The sequence below is a fragment of the Dermacentor silvarum genome, chromosome 1, assembly GCF_013339745.2.
Source record: "Dermacentor silvarum isolate Dsil-2018 chromosome 1, BIME_Dsil_1.4, whole genome shotgun sequence".
Lineage (NCBI taxonomy): Eukaryota > Metazoa > Arthropoda > Arachnida > Ixodida > Ixodidae > Dermacentor > Dermacentor silvarum.
Genome location: NC_051154.1, coordinates 12,599,799 through 12,625,829, shown reverse-complemented (window position 1 = coordinate 12,625,829; position 26,031 = coordinate 12,599,799). Strand labels below are relative to the sequence as shown.

The 26,031-nt window shown below is 47.7% G+C and overlaps 3 protein-coding genes across 4 annotated transcripts in view; 1 reads left to right on the top strand and 2 right to left on the bottom strand.

Annotated features, from left to right (window-relative positions):
• Nucleotides 1–929, bottom strand: part of LOC119456859 (uncharacterized) — a 28,658-nt gene extending 27,729 nt beyond the window's left edge. Inside the window, exon 1 of the mRNA XM_037718679.2 lies at nt 858–929. The gene's annotated coding sequence lies outside the window, so the exon portion shown is untranslated. The remainder of the gene's footprint in view (nt 1–857) is intronic.
• Nucleotides 592–4,231, top strand: LOC119456848 (uncharacterized). The gene is made up of 2 exons (XM_037718670.2): nt 592–1,609; nt 3,154–4,231. The coding sequence occupies exon 2, from the start codon at nt 3,240–3,242 to the stop codon at nt 3,897–3,899; it is 660 nt and encodes a 219-aa protein (XP_037574598.1). The 5' UTR covers nt 592–1,609; nt 3,154–3,239; the 3' UTR covers nt 3,900–4,231.
• LOC119456831 (sushi, von Willebrand factor type A, EGF and pentraxin domain-containing protein 1-like) overlaps nt 3,906–26,031 on the bottom strand; it is a 169,359-nt gene continuing 147,233 nt past the window's right edge. For both annotated transcript variants that reach the window (XM_037718653.2, XM_037718660.2), the window contains 5 exons: nt 19,048–19,295; nt 17,284–17,506; nt 15,740–15,892; nt 10,864–11,022; nt 3,906–4,012 (listed from right to left, as the gene is read on the bottom strand). In XM_037718653.2, the coding sequence (XP_037574581.1) occupies nt 3,909–4,012; nt 10,864–11,022; nt 15,740–15,892; nt 17,284–17,506; nt 19,048–19,295 (887 nt within the window). In that variant the 3' untranslated portion in view covers nt 3,906–3,908. The remainder of the gene's footprint in view (nt 4,013–10,863; nt 11,023–15,739; nt 15,893–17,283; nt 17,507–19,047; nt 19,296–26,031) is intronic.

Below are 26,031 nucleotides of genomic sequence, written 5' to 3'. Positions count from 1 at the left end.
TACCGTGCATTTACGGCGTGGCATTGGTGGCACAGAAAAAATAAACCACTGCCGCCCCCCACTCTACCAGTGAACATAGGAAATCATGGTTTTCCGCTTCATAGCTCACACAGGAAGCGTACCTATCTCGCCATCTCGCGGGGGACACCTGAGCTCTGATGGTCAACGTGTTCACATGCGTAGCGATATATATATATATCGGGAGATGGCGAGGCACGCGTGTGGCTATGCCACGCGCTTCAGTGTGCGCTATCTCGTAGAACACGACCGCTGCCTGTCGCTAGAGCAATACTGCTTTCGTATCAACTTACGTATTCAGGGGAACTGCGCCGATACTACCAGCGCAGCATAGCCGAGCTTCTTTCCGGGTCACTAGCGACCGGAAGAGAGCGACGGAATTATTTATTAAACCCACTTGCAAAAACGCTCAGGCAAGTGAATACTGATTTCATTCCGATTTGCCCTATCACTTTACTTCCATTCTGTCATGCACACAAAATAATCGTGCAGTTGCAATCAAAACAAGGCAGAAAAGCGAAGAAATGAACACTTGCTTCAGCATATAAGAACGATGCATTGCATATGCAAAAGGCGCGCCCGCTGCGTGGGTCGGTAGAATCCTGTGCTATAGCACTTCCGCGTCAAATCCGAAAGTCATACTTCCAGCCGCATTGCGTCGTTCGTTCCCACTTAGCTGGCTGCCGCGTGCCATCAGCTGGACTGCACATCAACGCGACGCGCGATGCCGCTGAACCGCTCCTCGCAACAACCGCGGCCTGTGCGGTGCTCCACGGTTCCTCGCTCGTAAGCGCCAATGTGTGCCGAATATGCATCGCGTCTTCAGATGAAGGACTTACCATGAGGACGTCTCCTGAACGAAGCGTCGCCGCTGACCGCCGCTTGCTCGGCGGCCATGGCTCGCGCACCGCGCTGCTCCTGTCAAACGCCAGCGCCACGTAACCGATCGATGGCACTTAGGTGAAAGCTGTGCCCACGAGAGGGCGCGACAAGGCCGTTCCTCTTAGGGGATGCGCTCCCGGCTTCCCGCTGTGAGGGAGCGCATCATCGAGTAGTTCCTTCCGACTGCGGCAGCGCCCGTATCCCTCGGCTCACGTCCTTTGGGGACGCCTCCCATCGTAGGGAAACAAGGCACCGCAGCGGCATCGTTCGCGAAAGCCAGACGGTGAAGCGAAACTCGGCCCTTACGTGAAGCGGCATGCCCATTCGCGCCGGTGATATGTAGAGCAGCGGCCGTTGGGCATAGTTCGCGGCCCCTGTGCGCAGCCGTGGGCCGGTGTTTTCCGCGACGCGCTTGGCTGCGCGCATGACTGCGGCGGTCGGTTCGTGCCTCCATCGACTGGACGCCACCGCCACTCCTTCGCTGGTCGGGATCCGGGCCTTCACGCAGCAGCCGGCAGTAAAACTGACCGGTGTGGACACGCGCTGCCTTGCCATCCCGTCTCGCTCGCTGGCCGGTCCGCGGCTACGCGGGCCGACCGGCCGACCATGTTCCACTGCCCTTTTGAAGCGGCACGAGTCGGACCTGCCGCGGCAGGCTTCGCAGTGGCGCCTGCAGATGCCATGGCTGCGATGCCATGGCCACGATGAGGTGAGCCAAGCCCTCTCTTCGTACTCGTTACGCCCGCTCAGCGGGTTGCTATCAGTGCTGTTATTAGCGACCAGTGCAGTGCTAAAAGCAGCATGGTCTGTGGTGCTGTATGGCGTAACGTACATATGACTGGCGCCGTGAGCAAATTCTGTGTGGAGGTGAAACGGGGCCAGCGGCTCGACAAATATCGTATGAATGGATTACGCAGAGGTGGAAGTATGTTTCACGAGTCGCTAGGCTTCGCTTCAATTCACCAGTACTTTGCCTTCAAGCGCAGCCATCCAGTCTACTTTTCCTTTTTTCGAATCGTGGGCCTCGCCATTACCATATACTGCAACAAGCCCTGCATAATAGTGCCGTGATAACACGCTAGGAACGTTTCTGTAGTGAAGCGGCACGGGTGTGACTCGAAACACGCGAGCAAGTGTTGACAGGAGAATCTCAAATGAACGGTTGTTATAAAGAGCAAAGACGCGTCATTGCATCGAGGAGAAGCAGCTGAATTGTAAAAACACTTCTAATTAAAAAAAAATACTTCTTAATTTTTGTGTGACATAAACCAGGTATAAGCAAGCGCATTCTTGTCAACAGCTTTCAGACGCTGTAACGAAGGAGACGTTCACATGTACGCTTTTGCCAGACTAAATTATAGCATGTTTTGTCGTGGTAGAGCTTATGCGAAGAAACATTGTATGCGATGTTTCCTTCTTCTAATGTGTAAAACACGGTGAACGTTGTGACATCGCTGTAACATGGCCGCGGATGCTCCGCACATGGCAGCAGCAGGTGCTGCCTTAATTGCCTTAGTGATCGTGTCGTCTAAACAAGTTAAATATGCTGTCGAAGCAGATGCAAGAACTCGTCGACTGTTTATTCATTCTTGTCAGTCTACAAACACTATCAATGTATTAGCGTGAAAATTCATTGTCAGCCTATCGCCTAGTCTTGAAACCACGCCGAATAGGTGAACTTGTGCATCCACCCTCTTTGCTATAAAGAACAGGCCTGGCAGCGTTTGTTAACATTCATTGGCGATGAATTATTCACCGTGAGTGTCGCTACGGTGACAGGTGTGGAATGGATCGAAGGCCGCCAGTATGACGCGCTTCCGGTTTCAAATTCCGCCCGCGGTTGAAGGCGAGTGCGCCCCTCTCCCAAGCAGAAGGCGTCTCTCCCACGGCCCGCCGGGAGTCAGCTGACTGCCTTGGGGGCGGTGTCCGCGCGCCTCCATTGGCCAGCGCTCGGGAAGGGCAGTGTGTCAGGAGGCCTTTGTTTACGCGACGAGGGGAGGCGCCGGAGAAAGGGGGCGCGCGGAGGTGGGATGCGCGGGAGCCTCTTGGAGGAGCAAGAAAAGGCACCAGGTCATTGGCAACGCTGCAGGCACACGCATGCGTGGCGCGCGCCAGTGACCTGATTGCGCGCTTCCCGCGGGAGAGAGGTGCTCCAGAGACTCGGTGGGTGCTTAAACGGGAGCGTGAAAGGCATAGGAACATTTGATGACGTGACAGGCTTTGTGACGATCTGGCGACACTGGCGGCTTGCAGCGGCTCCGGCTGCGGCGTGCGTGCCCTGGGAGATCAACGTGCTGGCGGGCGACGGGTCGTCGTGCCGGGCCGCCAGGCATGCGGTCATGCAGCTGCCGCGCTGGCTGCTGGCTTGCGCCCTGGTCAGCCTGGCGGCAGGCGTCACGGGCATCGTGCTGAGGCGCTGGTTCCGCAGCTACGCCATCGGCGACATCCTCTGCATCAGCGGCATGACACTCTTCACAACCATCCTGGCCAGCATCGCGCTCAAGCTGCTGGGCCACGCTCTCAAGCGCCGCGTGGCCTGTTCGCGCTTCTCCGAGATCCTGGGCGTGGTGACTCTGCGCTCGGGCACGCAGCTCGTGGAGCCGCAGGACGTGCGCCTGCTGCCGGTCGGCACGCTCGTCTGCGTCGTGCCGCCCACGCAGCCAGTCTTCTATCCGGACAACGCTGGCGACATGCTCACCATCTTCGAGGACTACGCACAGTTCCCCCAGCAGCCGCCCAGGATGTTCGACACGCACCGCCTGTCGCCGGTGTCCACGGCAAATCACGCCCTTGAGCGTCGCGCTGACACGCCACCTGTCGTCGTCAACACCTCTTCGTCCGAGGCATCCACACAAGCAGAACCGCCTACCACTTCGGAAGAGGATGACGACGCGACCTCATCGTCAGACCGACCGCCGTCCTACGCCCACCTGTGCGGCGAACCGCCGCCACCTTACAAGACCGACAGCATGTCCACCCTGAACGATGACATCGGCTAGCCAGAGCCTTTATTGGTTCACGTCACGTAGACCGGAGGAGCGCTGGGTCCCGCCCGGAACAAGGAGCTGCCGTAGACCCGCTGCAGGCACCGCTGGTTCCTCGCAGTGGCGACCTGCGTGAACGGTGGACGAGACTGAACTGCGCGCGCTGTGCATGTATACCTGAACACCTCTCCCTTTCTTTGAGAGACCCGCACCTCACCCATACTTCCAACTCTCGTGCTAAGCGAGCCTACCTCGCTCTCATAGGCCACGTTTTATCTTTGTTGTTGTTGTTGTTGTTGATGTTGCTGTTGTGAAGAAAAATATCGGAGTTCTCTTCTTCTCGTTTACGAGAGACTCAGCGTTTTCTTGAGCGCAATGGCATTTTTGTGGACATAGCGGACACTCGGTTTCATATCGATTGTCCGGCTAATTGACCACAGAAGCCACTGTGCCACGAATGAACGTTAATATAAGGAATCGTTATGATCGGTTAGAGCACTTGGTTCTGTGGTGAAACTTGGAACACCCACCAATAATGAGTGAGTGTAGTCAACCTTATGTTCAATCAGTACCATTTCGGGAGTGCTGTCATTAAGTGGGAAAGTTATGTTACGTGACAAGGGTTGATGTTCGGCTTCCTTGGTATTAAATCTTCAACTTATAGCACAAAAACATAAAAGGACAGACACGAAGGCACTTGTTCTGTTTCCTTCATGTCCGTCCTTGTGGTGGTGCTATAAACTTAAACACATTAAACGCATTTTTGCCGCATTTCCGGCAAGACTTCAACCGGCGTTGGCGCGTGCATATCTCGCTGCAGAATGTCCCCTGCGCTATTCCAATCGAATTGCACTTCGTTTTTTAATTTTTTTTTATTTTTGCCAATTGATGCACTTGTCCCATAGCACCTATTTGGGCATGCGTTACCACGCGGCATGATATGGACTACTGTTGACGTCAGGTCGACTTTCCACGGGGCCGCCGTGTATGAGAACAATTATTAATTTGATTAATGTGAGCCTCGCAAAACCTCCCATTTTGTCCTTGCGTCAGCGCGGTCACCGCGGGCCTAGAACAGATCTTCTATATGCTTACTTGGCCACATTTTCTGATGAAAGCTGCCTTGTTGCAAACTAGCGATCAGTCAGCGACATGTCTGGGATCCTCGGAGACTACATTCGCAAGCAACTACTGCTGCCACTGGCATCGTAGCCATGGACATGGGATATACAAGGTGTCCCACGCAGCACGGTTTAAAAAAAGAGAAACGGCGTTACGCGAAGCAAACCTAGTGCGTATTGTTTCCAGTACGGTGGAGTAGCAGCCAGTAATTTTTTCGTTACGGAGATTTAATTAGCTAATTGTAAATAATTATCGAAGTCGAGAAGTACTGTCCCAATTATCAAAGTGTCAACGAGAAAATTGTAGAGCAACATGAACAACTCCCGATACAGCTTTCTGTTGCTCAATACGTGCTATATAAATGTGTTTTTCCGAGTGTGAAAGAAGCCCGCGAATACACGCAAAATTGCCACGCGACTGGCCGCTCGAGGCACTTTGCGTGTATTCGCGGGCTTCTTTCACGCTCGGAAAAACACTTTTATGTAGCATGCATTGAGCAACAGAAAGCTGTGTCGGGAGTTTTTCGTGTTCTATAATTTTTTAATTGACACTTTGATAATTAGGACAGTACTTCTCGAGTTCGATAATTATATACAATTAGCTAATTAAATCTCAGTAACAAAAAATTACGGGGGGCTACTCCACTGTACTGGAAACAATACGCACTAGGTTTGCTTCGCGTAACGCCGTTCCTCTTTTTTTTTTTTAATCGTGCTGCGTGATAGCTGGGACACCCTGTATATAGGAGCGCTCGGCACAACGCCAAATGGGCAGGAAGAGCGCTCGTCCTGCCCATTTCGTTCGTCTCGAGCGAAACATTGCTCAAGCCTCGTGAAACTGTCAACTATCCTTTGGTCTTGCTGTTATAAATTTTTATTAGTTGGCCACAAATCATACGCCAGCAATGCGATGCGCGGCAACTTGCAGACGACGTGAATGTGCAACGAGTTTTGATCCTGTAAACCACAGACATGGGAGTTCGTTACCAACTACTAACCACCGATTCCCTACCGCCCATTTCCTTTTAATTGAAACAAGTTTTAAATGCCGCATTAGTGGCGATCGAGGCTGATTGTTGCGACAGAGGTTGTTGGCCCGGCCAGATGGGATAGAAATTTTTCTACCTGCATCTCTGATGTTGACAACATAGGTATTCGTCAAGCGCAATTCCTCCTTTGCAGATCAATTAAAGGAAACGGGACAAAAAGTGCACGATAAATTAGTATGTGGGAAATTCGCAAAACTCTTCGAAATAAATTCTTTTTCATTACATATAGGCATACCTTGTAGTTGGTGGAATTGAAGCCAACCAATGTTCAAGGCACGTCTATTCACTAGAAATCCTGAATATTACACATTTCGAGGTATCCGTCCACAAAATGTGAGCGGAATATATTGCTAGTCCCCGTATCAACTTTGAAAAAAGTTCTAAGGGTGCGCTAATATTCGCGATTTCGAGTATACGAATCGAATACCTTGCTAGTTGGCTGATAATTTGGTAGTTCATAGTTTAAAAATATTTGTTTATGGCCTATATACAGGGTGTCCAAGCTAACTTTAGCCAAGCTGTTCAACGAAAAAAAAAAAACAAAAAAAAAAACACGGTGTACGATACATTATAAGTGTTCGGTCGTCAGACCTTTGACGACCGCGCACCATAGGTCTTAAAATAGTCTTGCCTCGTTTTTCTTCAATCCTTTTTTCGTTGAACAGCTTGGCTAAAGTTAGCTGGGCCACCCTATACAGTCGGGTTTTCTACTGTAGGATTGCTAGAATCTCCGTTCATCACAGACCCATGAAAATTGCGGTCATGAGGACTTGAAGTAATCAAATTCTGCAGCCTTCTTCCAAGAAAATCGGCGCCATGTTGCGCCGAGGGAGACTTGCCTGCTACGAATTAGACAACATCACAGTTAATATTTTAACTAACGATTTCTTTCGCTATAGCGAAGCATACTTCGCTTTTTCTTAATGACTGCTTTATTGGAGCTGCCACATTTGAAAAGCCAGTTCTACGCATGGTTTTGTGGGGTAATACTGAGCTCCCTTTCCGGTAACTTTACCATTCACCTTCAGTTATACATTAGTAAAACGTAAACAACCGTATTTGCTTTGTTTCTACTCAACTTTTGTTCTTGCCGACATCCGCGACTGGTGTATCTTGCTTCTCGCTTATGTGCGGCTCACAGAATGCAATTTTATTTTTATTACATTGTGAAAATTATTCCCTGCTTTGGGGGATATACCATCCTTTTCTTTTTTCACCCCCATAGTCCCCTTCACTGCTTACTTTTTGTCTTCTGCTCAACAGGAGATCATTAATTCAGGAGGTTATTCAGTGTGATTCCATTAAAAAACTTTACTGTTCGTACATCGAGCCAAACAGTCTTTTTTATACGCTGCGGGGCACTAATGTATTTCAGTGGACAATTTTGGGAACGGATATTTCGTAACTGCTTCGTGCTATTTTGCGGATTCTTAATGAAGAGACATGCGTAGAGTCAAGACCGGTTTGAACTGCTAAATAGCAATAAGTGCTATAAAGTAACTATTTATAAGGTAATTCGTACAATTTGGTATTTAGATAACTGCACATAGTGATTTGTCGTGCAAATTACGTCCAACAGCACCGTTATTAGGCTAGACAGTCTGACAATACTTTTGTTCAAAGTGTTGGAATGATGGGGTAGTCCATACCCACAACGATGGCTTAGTGGCTTTGGCGTTTTGCTGCTGAACACTAGGTCGCAGGTCCGATTCGTGGCCGCGGTGGGCGCATTCCTATGGAGGCGCAATGCAATAACCCTGGCGTACAATGATTTGGGGGCACGTCCTGAATGAGTCATAACCCACATGCAGTTTGTGACGTTAACCTTCATAATTTATTTACACTTAACTGGTAGTTCGCATAGTTTCAGTGCATTTGAAGTTTAGTAGCGTCCGACTCTTCAAGTAATTGAGCAGAAGAGGCGGGACTACGCTATGGGCCAACATGCTATTTCTTAGAATATTTCTATTGAAATTATTAAAAAAAGAAAACAATAAATTGCCTAATATAAATTACGTAGCCAGTGCGAGTCTACACTTCTAATCTCATTTCGTATTTGTCCGATTGTGTAGCTGTGCCTTTTTAACGCTGCAGAAAAGAGTACATCCGCGTGAGCCACGCCTAATTCAAGATTTGTACATAGATGTCCATGAATGTGAAATCCAAAAGGCGCTCACTTTATTGAAGTGCACTTTACGGCTCTCTACATTAGCTGGCCTGCTTGTAGGCCCACCTGTTTCCTGCCTTTGGAGGGAAAGCTCTGTTGTGCATTAATTGACGGCGGTGCAAGACCATTCGTGTAATAGGCTCCTGTGCTGCAACAGAGCATGCGCGTAGCACATAAGCATCGTTCAGGAAGCCCATAGCCTGCTATAGGCATGTTTTATGTGCTTGTTTGGTGACCTATAACTATAAATGTCAATAGTTCTTATGAAGGACATCATTTGGGGCATGTACACCCGTGATAAAAAGTATATGGACCACAGGGTCACCGAAAAAACTGAATTGCTTCGTAATTAACAAGCATAAACTGCAATTCACGAGTACACTGAGAAGTTCACAATGCCAAGTTTGGAGTGCAGTCCTCAATTTCAAGTCACGTTCACAGGCAGAGGAAACAATCGGCATTATCGCGCAACCACTGGTCCGTATACTTTTGCCCACGGGTGTATGTATTTTACTTCACATTTGCGACCAGCCAGGCTGTGACAACTGACGCAAATGACAATTGTGCGGCCACCGTCGAGCATAAGAAATACGTGCGAAAAAATTAGATACGAATCTGGCCCAATACAGCAGTGTTTTAAATCTTGCACACCAATTATATTTACATTTAGTATATGCGTCCCACAGTCACAGTTAATACAAGATTTAAAAAAAAAGAAAAAGAAAGATGTGTTCCATGAGTCGTAATAATTCACTTCGCAGATGCTGTGAAGATACGGCAAATTTATGAGGAAGTCACATCCTTTTTTTGCCGCCTTTTTTTGCATTCACACAGCGGAAGTTTTTTTTAGCATACAGAACATCCTGCCTGACACGACGTAGCTTATGACTTTCAAAATGGTACCTAAAAGAGCAACGACACATTTCTGACGCAATTTCTCCGTGGCGACGTGCCAACGCCGATTGATCTCCGCGCAAAAATGTGCTTGCTGCTTCTTTCCAAGCAGAGGCGCAGGACGTTGCTTGTCTCCAAGATATTTTGGGTAGCTAAATGTACCCATGTACATTTGGCAAATGAAATGGCATCTTTCGCCTCAATTTCCAACTGCCAAACACAGACGCATGTAGATAAATTGATAATAACAAGTTCTCTTGGTGAGACGGCTATATACGTATACTCTCACCACGATAAAGATGCAACAAGTGAACACGCGCGCTTCACACGTATTTTCATAGAGGGCATGCTCTATCTGCCGGCAGTAACCACTCTATACTTCACAGACCTCATTCGGGATTGGTAAATTTTCGCTTTCATTCGTTCGTCAAGTGTACCCATGACAAGAAAGGCGCAAGATATCGCGATAGATTTGTGAGGCTCCCACAGAAGGTAGGCGTTTATTTCATGCACAGTAAACATTTTGGCCCTGTTTTTATTTATGTTATTCTCTTTGTCACGTCCTTGAAGTACACAAAGTGCTATAAATACAGCCTATATGCAAGACATTCTGTATGCACCGCATGTGTTGTTCAGGTTCTTTTTTTTTTTCAGTGGTACACTACAGCTTCTACATTGCCTTAATGAGGTAATATGAAACCATATGATCTATTGCAACGCTTCGCCTCTCGTAACAAGGACTCATTGCATTGCCATCTCGCACTGCTAAACCACACTGTGTTGTTGTTTTTTAAGGCTAATTTAAGTAGCAGCAATAATGACTGTATGTTGTAGTTGGTCTGTCATATACATTTATAGGAATGACAACGTGTGCTTCGAAGTGCGCGTGGTGGTTCACTTGCGAAGAAGAATAGCGTGGAGTGCATCAGAGCATTTCAAGTGTCCCGCGCAGGAATATTTCATAAGTTAGCGATCATTGCAGCAGACTCTGGAGAGAATGAAGCCATTACATCGAGCACCTTGCAAGTTGTCTACGCAGTCTCACCAACTTGCGCGATGCGCGCAACGAAAGCGCTTCTGATTTTTCTAAGGTCTATAGGCCTCAATGAGACTTTATGAACAACTTGAGTGTCTGTGCGTGTCTATAGGAGTATGTGCTATTTGTGTGTTTGTGTGATCACTGTGTATAATCACATTTCTCATCCTACACCTCGAGTAGCGTGCCATGCCGTCAGCCAGGCTAGCTTTCATTCTCTCTCTCTCAACGCTGTCTCGCGAATCTTTTAGTCACAGATACTGCGTGTAGGGACTTGTCGAAATAGGCCACTGTGCTCACACGATTCGAGTCGCTTTGGCCTTTAGAATGAAAACAAAAATGTTCCCGTTCATAGTGCTCCTGTGTGTACAGGTACCTCTAAGCAAAATTCAGAACTGGGCGAGTTCGTGCGGTCGTGCATCATTACAGGCCAAAAACAGGGGACTAATTAGTTGTCGTTTTTCGTCCGGTATCTTCTGCACCATCGCAATATGCACATGTACTGCTGATAATAAATAACAAGCATTTAAGCTAAGGTCGTCTCAAGGCGTAATCAAGTAGTTCGCAACTGATTTTCAAACTTTTTTTATGTCGTTGACCATCATGAGCGAGGCATAGTACACATTGCAGATGCTTTGGAGGGCCGGAAGAGTATTACGGCCCATCTGACATCCCAAATTAAAGATCGCTGGAGCCAGAGAAAAGCGCCTACCTCGATAGTGTTGCTGACAGAGGCAGGTGTAGCCGCCCCTCTGGAGGTAGCAAATGCCCTGGTGCCGACACGGGTTTGGAGAGCAAGGTTCGTGCCTCTCGTGTGGTTGCCACGCAGGCGCGTCCTTGGCTGGGGGAGGCACGTGAGGTCCGGCGAATTCTGCAAGTGAGCAAGGAGACCATGAAAGGAGACGTACTGTCTTTGACGATTTACATGTTCATGATAGCCATTTCGGATCCCCTCGCCAGTTCAGAGCTCACTAAGTCTTGACCCGCGATCTTTGTGCATTATATTTTGCTGATAGAAATAGACAGACCAAAGTACTCGGATTTGGTGCTGATTTGAGCCCAAAAAGCGGAAAAAGTGGAGCTGGGTACGCCATGTAATGCGTAGGATGGATAACCGGTGTACCATTAGAGTTACAGAATGGATACCAAGAGAAGGGAAGCGCAGTCGAGGACGGCAGAAAACTAGGTGGAGTGATGAAGTTAGGAAATTCGCAGGCGCAATTTGGAATCAGCTGGCGCAAGACAGGGGTAATTGGAGATCGCAGGGAGAGGCCTTCGTCCTGCAGGGGACAGAAATATAGGCTGATGATGATTATTATTATGAAATGACCAGAAATCACCCCCTGCTTGTTCCAAAGAAGTCAAAACTAGTTTCTCATGTTTTTGTAGCATCGTGCAAAGGTGAAGGCCTCTTGACACTACCATGTTCCTCTAAGTCACGAGTTGCCAGAGTGGATTCTGCGGATACCAGGCGTTCCGCGAACGGCATTTTAGGGTTCCGCGAGTGGATGGAGTCGGATTCGTCAAAGTGAATCCGACTCCATCCCCCCTTGGGCGGATTTTTACATTATAGTTTGAATTTAAAAATAAAATCCATCACATCCGCACTTCAGTAGTCTTCGTACTATGCCAAACTAGTCTTCGCAAATTCACAGCCATAACTATTCTAGCGCTCATTCTTGCTCTGGTTCTATTGGAATATCACACTGTCGAGTAAACATTTATGCAAGGTTTGGCAATGTCTTTCTTTTCTTGAGAACACTTATTTGTCTTTGCCTGCATGCATTTGTGGTGCCCTGGCTGTTATTTTCTCCTTTTGTAACGAGGCTAACGATTGGCTTGAACCTGTACATATACGGCTTACGTACTACCAGCTTTGTGTATGAGCCCGTTTAGAACCCGCTACTTCGCGCAGCCTTGGCGGACACTCAAGCACGAGGCCGTATAAGACAGGCTGTCCCGCGTAACCGGAAGTCTTTCCGCCAAATAAACGCTCATCCAATCTACTAGACTAACGTATAGCGTTGCTCTTTGCGGTTCTTTAGGACGTTATACGATTTCTGAAAAGTACGCTCGGGGATTGTGCGAGTTTGCTCTTACGCATGCGCAAGGGTGTTTGAGCCCTTGAACCGAGGCAAGAAGCCTTAGTGCACTATTTAAAGTAAGTAGCGATTTTTCACACATCACAGCACACATGAGCGAAGACAAACAGAAATGACCCGTGTCTAAGCATCACAGAAAACCTAAGGGTTGACTGCGCCTTCGACGCACTTTTAATCGCCTATGCCTGGACATGATCCACGCAGGTCGATTGGTGGAAAAGGGCGTCCTGTGCGTAGTTACGATGAGAACCACGATTCTTCCGTGCATGGAACATTTGATCATTAAATGTACTCAGTATGTTTTCAGCAAAAATCGAACCATTTTTGCTTCATGTCTGCTGAGAATATATATGTTATTCTGAAGTGCTCTGAACACGTGGACAACACGAAGTGGAACATATAAATAGCAAACACAATGTTATGGGTCTGCTGTAAGGTCACGAACATGGCATACTCATGCGCTAACTGTCTCTAGCACAGGTTAATTGCTTTGATTCAGATTGTTTAGGTTGCGACTCTCTTCAGAGCATTGCTGTTCACTTTGCCATTCGCTCTGCACGTGTCGTTTTTCTTATGATAGCGCTTGGTTTTTATGTTAACACCTGCGATTTACTCATGTTGAATCTTTTTACGGGGTGTTTCTTTAAATAATTCAGATGTTTCATAAAAAGAGTATGAGATAGCGAACATGTAGTTTTTGTAGATAAGTTCTTCGGCGAGGGGGACATACTTTTCCGCTAATAACCTGAGTATCGGCGGAATAATGAAAAAAATATTTAATTACCTTTTTTGTTTGAACCTTGGGGGCTTGTTGTGTAAATGGCAAATTTTGAGGCAGTCACGTTTTAATGCACCACCATTTTTTTAAATACTGAAAATCGCACCTACTTCAAGAAATTCATCAAGGAATTTCAAAGCTCAATCCAGGCAATCTGGAAACCGAGCGCGCCATGAGCGCTGAAAAGGTAGGCCCCGCTATCATATTAGATGGAGACGCCCCGTGAGGAAAAGCGTGACGAGGTTTGAAACTGAACGCCGTGGCCATTCGCGGCTGATACTAATACTGCACGTATTCCTGATGATGATGATGATGATGATGATGATGATTTAATGGCATCCCCTTTCAAATGGGGCGGCACGTGACAAATAGTCACCTAGCCTGCTTGATTTATTCGGATATACTATACATGTTCTTTATCTAGCATTTTTGTATACCTCTCATACATCTTTTTCTGGCAAGCATCTGCGGCGACATGCTGCGCCAGTATTTTCCGTGACATGCGTCTGATGTAGCTGCGACACGTGCTTGGTTTTGATATTGCTTGGATTGAGCATTGAAATTCGATCATAAATATCTTGAATTAGGCGCAAACTTGAAGATTAAAGAAAAGGGGGTGCATTAAAATGTGACTGCCTGTAAATTTGCCGTAAAAAAACTACCTCCAAAGCTCTAATAAAAAGCTAATTAAATTTTAAATTAGTCTAGTGTGCAGCGATGTGTGTGTTATGATCGAATGGACAAAACGGTTGTGTCTTACGGTTAGTTATGCTCACCTATTGCGCAAGATTTTAGACATCCACTGATGTTCTTTTTTTTCTTTATTATCCTAACATGAAGTACCCAAGCAGTTATGCATCGTGCATAACTGCATGTAGTTTATGAAATCACGTCACTACTTACTCATCTTTATTTATTTTGCGTAATATTTCCAGATTTGTCACTTTCCTATTTTCTGATTTTACTTGCTTTCTATTTCTTAAGGAGAGGTGAGGGGGGGGGGGGGGGGGAGGTTATTGAGGACGTCGCGACTACCGGCCCTTGTGTATATCTATCTTACAAGATTTTTGTGACTGAATAAACAAATAAGTATAATTCATGAATGCGGCTAAGTTGTGGACCGTAGACATATGTTTACCGGATTGTTAAGTGACGCTAATGGCACAACTACAAAAGCCGGCATCATCGTCACTTCAGGTGTGCAGAAAAACGGCCGCTCTGTTCTACTGATTATTCTTTCTTTTGTTGTTTGATGCATGTTTCTTGGAGGGCGTTTGTGCTTTTAGCGTTATGCACTTTTTGACTAATGGGTAACGTCCTTGACAAGAGGCGCGATCGTCGGAGTCGTACAATCAATGCAAAGCACTGCAGATGCGAAATGGCATACCTGACAGTGAGCCACGCCAATGTTACAAACAATGGCAAAATCATAAGGACGAATGAAAACTCAAGTTGAATTTGATTTGTTCGCATTTAAAGTTTGCCGATGGTACACTGGAAACATTATGCAGAATGTAAGGACGCAGAAAAAAATTTCGTTTGGGCAATTTCTCGGTAGATGAAAAGGAAAAACGCTGAACCTATATAGGCATACCCCTGTGCCTTACAACATTACTCGGATTTTTAAACAAAACAAATGGTTCACAGCAAGATGGAGTCTGAAACAGCGACCTTACAAGAGAATTGCCTGAGCCTAGAGCCAACGTAGTTCCCCCTGGACGAAGACCAAGTTGCCCTGTCCAAACGTTGCTTTTATGCTGAAACTTCCTCCGTGCAGCCACTATCACAGAGTTTTGTCATTTAGTGTCGACAAGGCCGTGCATAAGCCCCAAAGCAATCTTCGTTACCTTTAAGATAAGTAGATAAGTTCGCCTATAGTCTGCTCATACACGCCAACAATCGGATCCTTAGTTTTAGTGTAACCTGAAGTTGCCGTGCTTCCTATAATCCATCTGCAGGCACCTTCGTTCATAGTGGAACAGTAGGTATAATAGGCCTGTTCTGGCACGAAGTTTCTTCTACCAGATACAGGCGATCTTCTTTCGCGGAATCATGAACGAACTTGTCCGAGCACATCAATGCTATGCTGAATGATTAAACACTACACGGCCCAGCCACATATTGCTACGCGTGATTAAGCTTGCACGGTCAATCGGCATCCTGTTGTTACCTACGACTGACTGTGCTTCTTTCTTTCCCATAGACTGAAGCGCTGGTGGCGGCGAATACTCGACAGAGGCCTTGGCACATGCAGGCTGCATGCATTGTTTTGGTCAATGCTTGCTTCCATGTCATCTGCATTACCTTGTTTTTATTCAATGTCTTGAAACCATAGTTTGCTCCAATTTTTTGTGTAAAATAGCACGTGTTGAAAATTGACAGAAGTGGCCCAGATGCGTACCGTGTTCTCAGGCAATAGGATGGAAGTTCCTAACGCAATCCGATTTCTCGATGTATTTCAGAGGCTGCAGAAAGCAACGAATATCGGTGAAGGAAGAATTCATTTCCGTAACTTTTTCGCTGGTCGCCGCAGTTTTAGCGGCGCAGACATCTCTAGTTTTCTTGTGACCTGAGCTGTTTTCAACTGTACTGCTCACATGTCATACATGCCACTTTTCTGTGTCGCTCGTGCTTTCAGTGTCGCTCGTGCTTTCAGTGTGTCATGTCTGGTTTCGCGAGTGTTACTATGCGAGTGTTACTATGCTCACCAGTGCAGTCCTCAACCATTTTGGCCCCTTCGAAGGAGAAAGTGTGCTTAGGGCAGGGCTTGCAGCTTGTCTGGCCCTCAGAGTCCTGGTAGTGGTTTTGGGGGCAGGGGTAGCATGAGCCGTGCTCCTCGAATGTTCCGCTCGGACATTGCACTGCAAAATTGAAAGCACCGAATGCAACAAAATGAGCCTAACGCAACCAACAAGGCACAATATGGGCAATGTACCCACTAGCCTGGATCGTTTGAAAAGGGGATGCCATAACTGTGCTTTTAGTGGAATTATGAATGTTACTTTCTCGTTTCAGATAAGTTGAAGGTTCAAGAGCCGCCTGCCACCACTACTAAAGAAGCATATGCATAACTATATTACAATGGTTCTTTGATGCTAGCTTCCTTGATGTATGGCATGAAGAAGTAAACATCGTGCTTTGATTTTAAACCTTTCTCAAAAATGCGCCTTTTACATGTAAGGCAGCTTCCAGTCAATCCAAAATTATCAAAGGCAGCTGCGTAAAACGATTACTCGGTGATGGAAATTATTCCAGCATTTTTGAAGCTTCCGGAGGTGGCAGCGCGTTAGGTCACAGGAAACTATGAATACCGGCACATTTGGAGCCACCTCCGGGATCTCGTCTTATATTTTCATAGCCTTTGATCATATCTGGTACCCAGACGTCCTGTTTATTATACGGGGGTTTAGTTGTGGTGGCGATGGAATGTAGGAATAGGCGGGTGCAGCCTGGCGACCAAAATTGCTCCGCCTGCGCGTCTCTTGCAATATCGCTAAAGTATGTTACCGTGCGTCCAGGAAACCAGTGTTTCTTTGGAATTTAAGAAGGAATGAAGCTTCCTTGCGGATTATAGCGGGTCCATCTGGAAACATAAGGTATTTCTTTTGGATCTTCTCAAGAGTAGAGTCCCTTTAATCATGTTAACTTGGGCACGACCACAGCAGGCGTGCAACGTTTCCTGTCTCGTTTCATTTAGCACAGAGTGTCTCGTGTCTCGTTTCATTTAGCACAGAGTGGCCAATCGATACGCCTTGTAGTCATGCTGGTGCTTTATAAGCAGACAGTAGTCGAGAGGAAGCTTCTGTGTCTTGCGCTCGTCGCCCTGCTGTTAGCTACAAGAACACAAATAACAAAAAGCAGTCTTGTGACGTCATACGTATCATGGCGGTGTCTGGTTTGGCAACAAAAGCTGCTCTACAGAGCACTTTACGAACGTAGAGGTTGTCCGCCACTGATTGGGTGGAGTGTGACACGTGTGACGAGTGTGATTGCGCCAAGTGTGACACTTGGTCGCTTAAGACGCCGGAGACCACAATGAACTTGAAACGGTGACACATTTATGGCACTGCCATTTAGGCATTTAATTACGCGCAGAGAAAGACGTGACCATGCCCTGCATCACAACGGTTGTCCATGTGACGGCAACCTGAAAATCTCATTTAGGCCGCGTAGCGCGCGCGACCAGTACTGGTACACTATAATTTCTTCCATTTTTTTGACCGTTTCAGGGTGTAGGGAACGCGATACCTACCACAGTGAGCCGTGTGAGCATCAATAGTGAAGCCGCGGCTGCCGCAGACCAACGTGAACCTAGACTGGCGGAAGGAGTCCTGCCAAAGGTCGCCGCCGACTTTTGCGATCTCTTGGTAGAAACCTGGGTCCGACGTCACGATGTCGTGCGTGAGCACCTGGATCTGCTCGATCACTGTTTCGGCCTCGGGGATGTCATCGCTTGCGTTGACATTGTGCCGTGCCTGTTGGATGTAGAAAAGCAAGTGGGGAAAAAAGATGTCCATTTGGAAGATTACTGACATACGCTACGTTAACTGCACGAATAGCTGCGAAGGATCATATGCATAATAACATTATCCCTTGAAACACTGAATACCACATCGCAACATGCCAGGACGTTTGCAGTGTCATGGGGTCATGGCATGACAGTTGACAGTTGACAAGAACTTTATGGAAAGGTCCTGAGGAAAAATATTCGGCTCCCCAATCAAGTTGGTGGCTCCGCCCATGACGGAACCGGGAGGTGGTGGCTCTCGGCGACGTCGCGGGCCCTCTGGACGGCCTGTCGTTGATGCGTAAAGTCCGCGCTTTGCAGTAGGGCGTCCCACTTGGACTTGTCGTGAAGATCAGAGCCCGCGTTGAACTGGCACAGCCAGAGCATATGGTCGAAAGAATAGTACTCGTGCCCACATTTGGAGCACACACTCATTATTTTATATAAATATATCTATACTGCGTAGTTAGCGTACGGGTTCTTGCTTGTCCAGAGGACACTTCGTCCTTAGCCAGCTAGACCGACTTAGAGCGATTAATGTGATTATTTTTAGATCGTTTAATGAACTACATTAAATTGAACGCTCTGAGGAGCATTTACAAACTTTTGACATTGTAAATGTCACACCTTACGCTTTCCGTGCCTACATAGATATTGCCTTGCAGGTATGAGAAAAAGCGTTCCGCCTTTCATTTCCCCTTCCCCTTCCCTCAGTGCAGGGTAGCAAAGCAGAATTTTTCGGTTTAACCTCTCTGCCTTTCCCACCCCGTTTCTCTCTCTCTTGCAGGTATGTGCACCACGAAATGAAGAAAACATTAATTTCGCCTAAAGATTGACGTATCTAAGGGGGTAACTGTGACATCATGACCTTGCAGAAATGAGAAAAGGGCGTTTACCCGCCGTGGGAAGACGCAGTGACGTCACTATAGGAGCTGGGCGTTCTCTCGTGCACAGCTACGCCCGCTGTTGCTCATGAATTTTATTTCTGAGTGAGATCTTTAGTGCAGGCATAAATTTTAAAGAAGTCTCAAGTACAGACTACAGGCACTGCTTGCAAGTATTGGGTATTGCGACAACGGATACTCGACAGCAGGATCACGACAAAGTGAACCGTATGAATGGACCGCCACTTCGAATCGTTGCTTGCCGCACATATCACGCACTGAGGGTTCTTTGAAAACTTTATAATGATTTTATAACTTTATAATGATTTATAATCATTTTATAATATACTTTATAATGATTTATAATGATTATTACTGTAACACCTATTACACAATCTATTGCCGTTCCTAAACAGCTACCCAATCACAAAACATTGTTGCGCATAAAAACCTTAGCAAATCCGGCAGTTTGTAGCAAAACGAGATCATTTTCAGCCTGGAGTCTCAGCGCTAAAAGCGAACCGTGCCACTTTAGGTAAGCTTAGTCTTCATAAAGGACTAGGGATCGGCAGACGACTAAGCATTACTCGGCTTATTCCTGGGCAACAATTGACGACTGACTGACCTGAACAGTCCAGACAACCTTCATAGCGTCCGATGCGGAAGAAGGATCGGACGAATTGCGGCGAACAGCTGTCTCGCACATGAAGGTGACGTTGTCGCAAACAGCCTGCAGGCACACGTCAGCCGCCCGGTCGAGCAGCGCCTCGGTCAGCGTCGGCATGAAGTCTGTGTGCAGGCTCTCTAGGGAGCAGCTCGGCAGGCCCACGTGGAAGGCGAGGCTGCCCTGGAAGTAGGTGGGCGACGGAAGGCCTGCGCCGGAAAGGACGCCCCGTGAAGTCCTTTTCCCCATTGCTTGAGGCAACAAGGAGCAGACAGTAAGACTTCCGAGCGTCGAAGACTCAAGCCAAAAAGTGGAACTCGGTCATTACTGTGCGTAATGTTAACCGCATTGCCTGTGCGGGTACCAGACCAGGGACTACATGAGTCACGTTATAATACATACAAGCATACCTGCCAACCTGCGAATTCTAAAGGGACAATACGGAACGGTTGTTAAAGGGACACTCGGAACATGTATTTGGATTGTGGTGTGAATGAGAAGATTGTGTGACATATTGACGAAAACGAGCATACTTGTATCCTATAAACAAGGAAATAGATCTTTAATTTCGCTGTGCTAGTGGTGCAAGATAGACATGTGGTGCGTTCGACTTTGAAACAATGCAACCATTCCGTGTCTCGTCACGTAAACAAAAAGTCGCGCAGGGAGTGCTATTTTTCTTGTATACAATATTGTATAGTCTGAAATTGTATTTTATATTCTTCTGCTAACTTTTCTTTGCGTGAGAGAGTAATTTCTTCCGTTTCTAGCTAGCGCGCGTTGAAAGGTGGCGGCGCGTTGTGCAAATGAACCGAGTCATGGGGAACAGAGTGGTCGGTGCAAGAATAGATGGCCTCCGAGATTGCCACCACGTCAATTAATCAGTGTTGTCGGTGTCCGCACATAGTTTTAAAAAGAGACTACGCAGATTGAAAAAAAAATGTGTTTTAAAGATTTCTACTCGCTATCCAGAGAAGCCACTGCACGTTTAGACTCTTCCAATGGTAGGCTCTTCCTGTTGCGCTACAAAATAGAAGCTCCTTGAGAAACGTCAAACAGTCTCTTTAAATTTTAAGGTAAAAAAATTCAGCGCAAACACTCAGGACAAACACAAACAGACGAGACAAGCACTGGCGCAATTTCTTTTTTCACCTTAAAATTCTGCGTACCAACTAGCCCCAACCGAAGTTTTATTGAAGTGTCTTTAAAATTCGTGAGAATCCTGTGGACGGCGGAGGGGGTTGAGGGGGGGGGGGGAGGGGTAGAACGCACTTGTGAGAACTTTGGCCTGAGCACCCACCTTCTGTGGGATACCTATATATCCATAATCTTGCCTTACATGCAGCACGGACGTAGTAGAAAACTTGGTATACAGGAGAGACTGACAAGCAGCATACTGATTTTAGATCGCAAAGGCTTCTTCCGGGACATTGCTGCCGCCGATTTCACCTGCTTCAGTAAGTTGTTCCAATAAACTTACTGGAACCAGTTAAGTAGCTTTCTAGTATATAGCATCTTCCGCTGCCACAAGAAGTACAAGTAAGTACAATCACAATTCATTTTTTCCATGCATTTTCTTCAATCTTGCACCGCGCCATCTTTCAACACCCTTAAAAAATGTTCGCAAATTGAGCCATTTTTCATGAAACAGGACGTAACATTTATGAAATCATAGAACGGGCAAAAATTCGTACACTTTACAAATAATTCGGGACAGTTGGAAGGTATGAATTACCAGCATGATAAAAGCGTGCAACTCACTTGTACAACCTTAGCAGCAATGCGGCAGGAAGCAGCCAAATTTGCACTCCACAGACCATAGCGGCTCAATATACAGTATATGCCGGACAGTCGTGAGATGGAATATTCAGCGGGAAGGTTATTAACGTGATAGCGTTAAAGGCCCCGTCTCGCAGAAAATCTGGCGTTGGCTTCGGTTTCGGCGTGAGCAACAGCGTCCGTGGCATCCGTGGCGGAGAAATTCCTCCCGAACCACCCCGCAACATGGCGGAATTGAGGTGTATCCCGCACCTGATACGCCAACCCGCGCGTTGTAACGGACATTTGCCGAGCTCGATCTCCGAGAACCGCCGCCCAGTGACAACATTGGGAATCATGGTGAATCCCGCGCCTGATACCGCAGCTCACGCGTTGTAACGGCCGTTTTCCAAGCTCGATCTCCGGGAAGCGCCACCCCAGTGGCAACATGGCGGAATCGAGGTGTATCCCGCGCCTGATACCCCAGCCCACGCGTTGTAACGGCAATTTGCCGAGCTCGATCTCCGGGAACCGCCGCCTCATTGGCAACATGGCGGAATCGAGGTGCGTACCGTGCCTGATACCCCAGCTCGCGCGTTGTAACGGCCATTTGCCGAGCTCGATCTCCGGCAACCGCCGCCCCAGTGACATCATAGCGGAATCGACTTGAATCCCGCACCTGATACCCCAGATCACGCGTTCTAGCGGCCATTTGCCGAGCTCGATCTCCGGAAACCGCCGCCCCACTGACATCATAGCGGAATCGACGTGAATCCCGCACCTGATACCCCAGATCACGCGTTCTAGCGGCCATTTGCCGAGCTCGATCTCCGGAAAGCGCCGCCCCAGTGACATCATAGCAGAATCGAGGTGAATCCCGCGCACGATACCCCAGCTCGCGCGTTGTAACGGCCATTTGCCGAGCTCAATATCCGGGAACCGCCACCCCAGTGACATCATAGCGGAATCGACGTGAAACCCGCACCTGATACCCCAGATCACGCGTTGTAGCGGTCATTTGCCGAGTTCGATCTCCGGGAACCACCACCCCAGTGGCAACATGGCGGAATCGAGGTGCGTCCCGCGCCTGATACCCCAGCTCACGTGTTGTAGCGGCCATTTGACGAGCTCGATCTCCGGGAACCGTTGCCCCAGTGGTAACATGGCGGACAGGGCTAGCAAGCCAGAGCTGCTTAATCGAGGTGCGTCCCGCGCCTGATACCCCAGCTCACGCGTTGTAGCGGCCATTTGACGAGCTCGATCTCCGGGAACCGCCGCCCCAGTGGTAACATGGCGGACAGGGCTAGCAAGCCAGAGCTGCTTAATCGAGGTGCGTCCCGCGCCTGATACCCCAGCTCACGCGTTGTAGCGGCCATTTGACGAGCTCGATCTTCGGGAACCGCCGCCCCAGTGGTAACATGGCGGACAGGGCTAGCAAGCCAGAGCTGCTTAATCGAGGTGCGTCCCGCGCCTGATACCCCAGCTCACGCGTTGTAGCGGCCATTTGACGAGCTCGATCTCCGGGAACCGCCGCCCCAGTGGTAACATGGCGGACAGGGCTAGCAAGCCAGAGCTGCTTTACCACAGAAACTGTGTTTCTCCGCCACGGCGCCGAGTCACCACGTCGAGTCACCGCGAGAGACGCGCCCTGATTGGCCCCGCGGTGGCGGCCCTCGGGCGCCCTCTCCACCCGAGCTCTCTTCCGGTGAGCTTTTTCTCGCCGCGGCAGATGCTCAAGGGCCCAGGGCTCGCCCACTCTGAAGTTCAAGAAACCGCCACAGACGGCGAAAAAATCGACCGTGGTGCTGCTAATAAAACATAGTTCCTCCACACAAAATATTCCCTCGTGAGCACAATAGCTCCCGCCCGAGGCGCCGTAATAACATGAAAAATAGTACGAAATTATTATTCTTAATTATACATTGTACTATTGAGTGCTAATTCTGTTTTTAGTTAGCCATCGTAAACGCAAAATAATGTTCAGCGCTATCGACCTCCTACGTGATATCTGGCCCGGATTTAAAATTTTTATCGTTACGTTTGCGTGCACGGCAGGCACGGATTCATCGGTTCATTCACTTATTCTGATTGCTTATTTTGTTCTAAAGCTAGTTTATTGCGCTTCTATATATCGCGTTATTTAACTTGGGGTGAAGTCACGTGTTTGCGAGCGGAAATCAGACCGAAAGCTAAGTTTTGGTCGCGAGCCACGCGGAACACGTCTGCATCGAAACGGGAATCGGATTCTACTGCGACTGAGGACGGCGTTACCGATGAGTCGTTTAATATAGGCTACCTGAATCGTTATGTAATATTAGTCTCGTTAACTAGACCCTGGAAACTTCCAAACCCTTGCAAACCCTAGTTTGCGTAGGCAAACTAGACCCTACATTGCACATCGGCAGTCAGGACGCTCCGTTGCTGTTTCCGAAATGAACCTTTAGTTGCGAGTCAGCGTCAGTGTTTGTCGTCCTCTAACTATTATACTCCTTTTTTGCGCTGTTTGTTCCCGTGGTTTGTTAACATTGAGGAGACTCCATACGACAGTGAGTGTGAGAAACGCCGCACAATCGCAGCAGGCCGTCGTTATACACACACATTCATGAAAAAAAGAGAAAGCAATATCGGAACACGAGTCAGATCTTTCATCTTGTTGTAGCCGTGGCCATGGGGGACTGAGTAGCTTTATATATTTTTTTTCGTGTCCGCTGGCAGCTTCTTTCGTCCCCAAAACCAAATAAACCTTTAGTAAATTGAAGTGAAAGTACCGAATTTATTGTACTAAACAGTTGCACGTATGGTGTGCGACTAATTGCTGACCTTCTTGCCTGTGTTCTTGGGTCTCATGTGTTATTGTTCTGGCCCAACAGAGCCTGCACCAAGCACGTCTCACGGGGTTCTGCAGCCAGCTGTCGCTCAAGGTGCGCTCAGAGCAGGTCTGGGCTGAATTGATCACCCCCTTGTTGTGTTCTTGTTTCATGCGCTACTGTTCTGCCCCAACAGAGTCTGCACCAAGCACCTCTTGGTCCTCATCATAGGAGCCCCCATCTACACCAACAAGACGGGGCCGGAGCCGAATTTGCAAGGCTTTTACACCCCGAATAAAGAAGCGGTTGCAGAAGTACTTGGATGAGATATCAAATCAACGGAGGACTGTATCAAGACTGAAAAGAGCCTCAGCCATCATTAAACCAGCACGGATATTGGCGGAGTCATCCAGGTACCTCAACAAAGATTTTCTAGAAATTCTTCGTGTTCAGAGGTACCTGCAACCTCTGAACAAGCACGGACGACGCTGGCCAGAAGACTTCCGTCAGTTTGCCCTTGACCCCTGTTTCACTAGCCGAGAAGCGTACAGGTACCTGGCAAAAGCGCTGAGCCTTACAACAGTGAAAACATTAAGAACCTGGTTATCGACAATATCGCTCAAACCTGACTTAGTGCCAGAGATCCTGGAATTCGTGAAAGAAAAAGAAAAAAAAGGATGTGATGGACAAGGCAAGTGTCCTTTCACGAAATTTCTCTAAAACGAAACCTGGAATATGACTCTAAGCATGGTTTTGGTGCTGGTTATGTTGACAGCGGCACTGAAAGGTCTGGTCCTGTAGCAAACACATCACTCTTATTTCTGGTTTCAGACATAGCGAAGTGGTGGCTCCAGCCTGTAGCTTTCAAGACAGGTGAAGGCACAGTTCGCTCTGGACCTGTTTTTAGTTTACTGAGAGAACTAGTAAGCAAGCTGAAGGACTGTGGTCTCTATGTAAAGGCATTGATCTGCCATCAAGCTACCATCAATTGTGCAGTTGGGACAGCACTTGAAATAATTGCACAGGATCCTTTTTTTTTTTAAACGGACGGGGTAAAAATATACTTAATTTTTGATCCACTGCACTTGTTGAAATGTACTTTGAACAACTTGCGGAAATATGACTTCCACATTGGCAAGGATGTTTCATAGAAACACATACTCACAATAAACGAGTCCACCCATCACCTCAAACTAAAATATCTACCAAAAATCAGCGATAGTCATTTGTGCGAAACTAATTTCGGCAACATGAAGATAGAATTTGCCTCGTATTAAGCAACAGTGCGAATTTGGCAGTTATGGCCTTCATTGCTTTTAACACTCTACCTCCAGCTGTCTGTCACACACGCACACACACGCACACACACGCACACACACGCGCACGCGCACACACACACACGCCCGCGCACACGCACACGCACGCGCACACGCACGCGCACACGCACACGCACGCGCACACGCACGCGCACACGCACGCACGCGCACGCACGCACACGCGCACGCACACGCACACGCACACGCACACGCACACGCACACGCACACACATGGCGGATCACACACACACACATGGCGGATCACAATCAAAGCAATCTTGTTGCTGTGGCAAGACCTCCAGCAATCGTTTAATTTTCAGTTCTTGTTGGCACGGGCGCTGAATCAGGATCGACTTGAGAATATGTTCGGGCTCATTTGGTAGCAGCACGGTTGCAATGAAACACCAAATGTCTACCTGTTTTCTGCGGGACTTCTTTCTGACAACAGCAACAGAAAGCTTTCTTTCTGACAACAGCAACAGCGAGGAGGACAAGGGTGTTCTTTTAACTCAAGGCACTTCCACTGACTAACCTTAGCAGAGCGAGTGAAGGGGCATCTACCTCCATGAGTGCTGATTTTACAGAAGGGGCCTCTGAAAGTAGTGAAGAAGCAAGTGGTGTGCTTGAGCAAACATAGTTTACTATGGGTGCTGATATTTTATACACACATTCCTAAAGAAAAGGCAGTGCAGCTCATGCCACGACCTCCTTAAGGAAAGTAGACAGGACCTCGCAAGACCTATCCAGGTATTTATGATGTTTAAAGCTGTTGAAATAAAGGGTGAAGCCCTCAGCTATTCAACTGTGCCAATTAAGGCAGCATAGGTGAATGTTGTCAGGCTGGAGGACAAATTTACACATGTAATAAATGCTATTGCACACCATCAATTGAGGTGTTACAAGTGAATTGCTCTCCATTGTGGCAGAGGTGACCGTCGATCCCCCATTTTGCAATGTGCAGACTGCAAGCAGCAATTTCTACAGCTATATGTCTACTTTCAACTTCTTTGGCATTTGCGGATTTAAAAACCGCGATTTAAGCTTGGCAACAGCACCTAAATCTG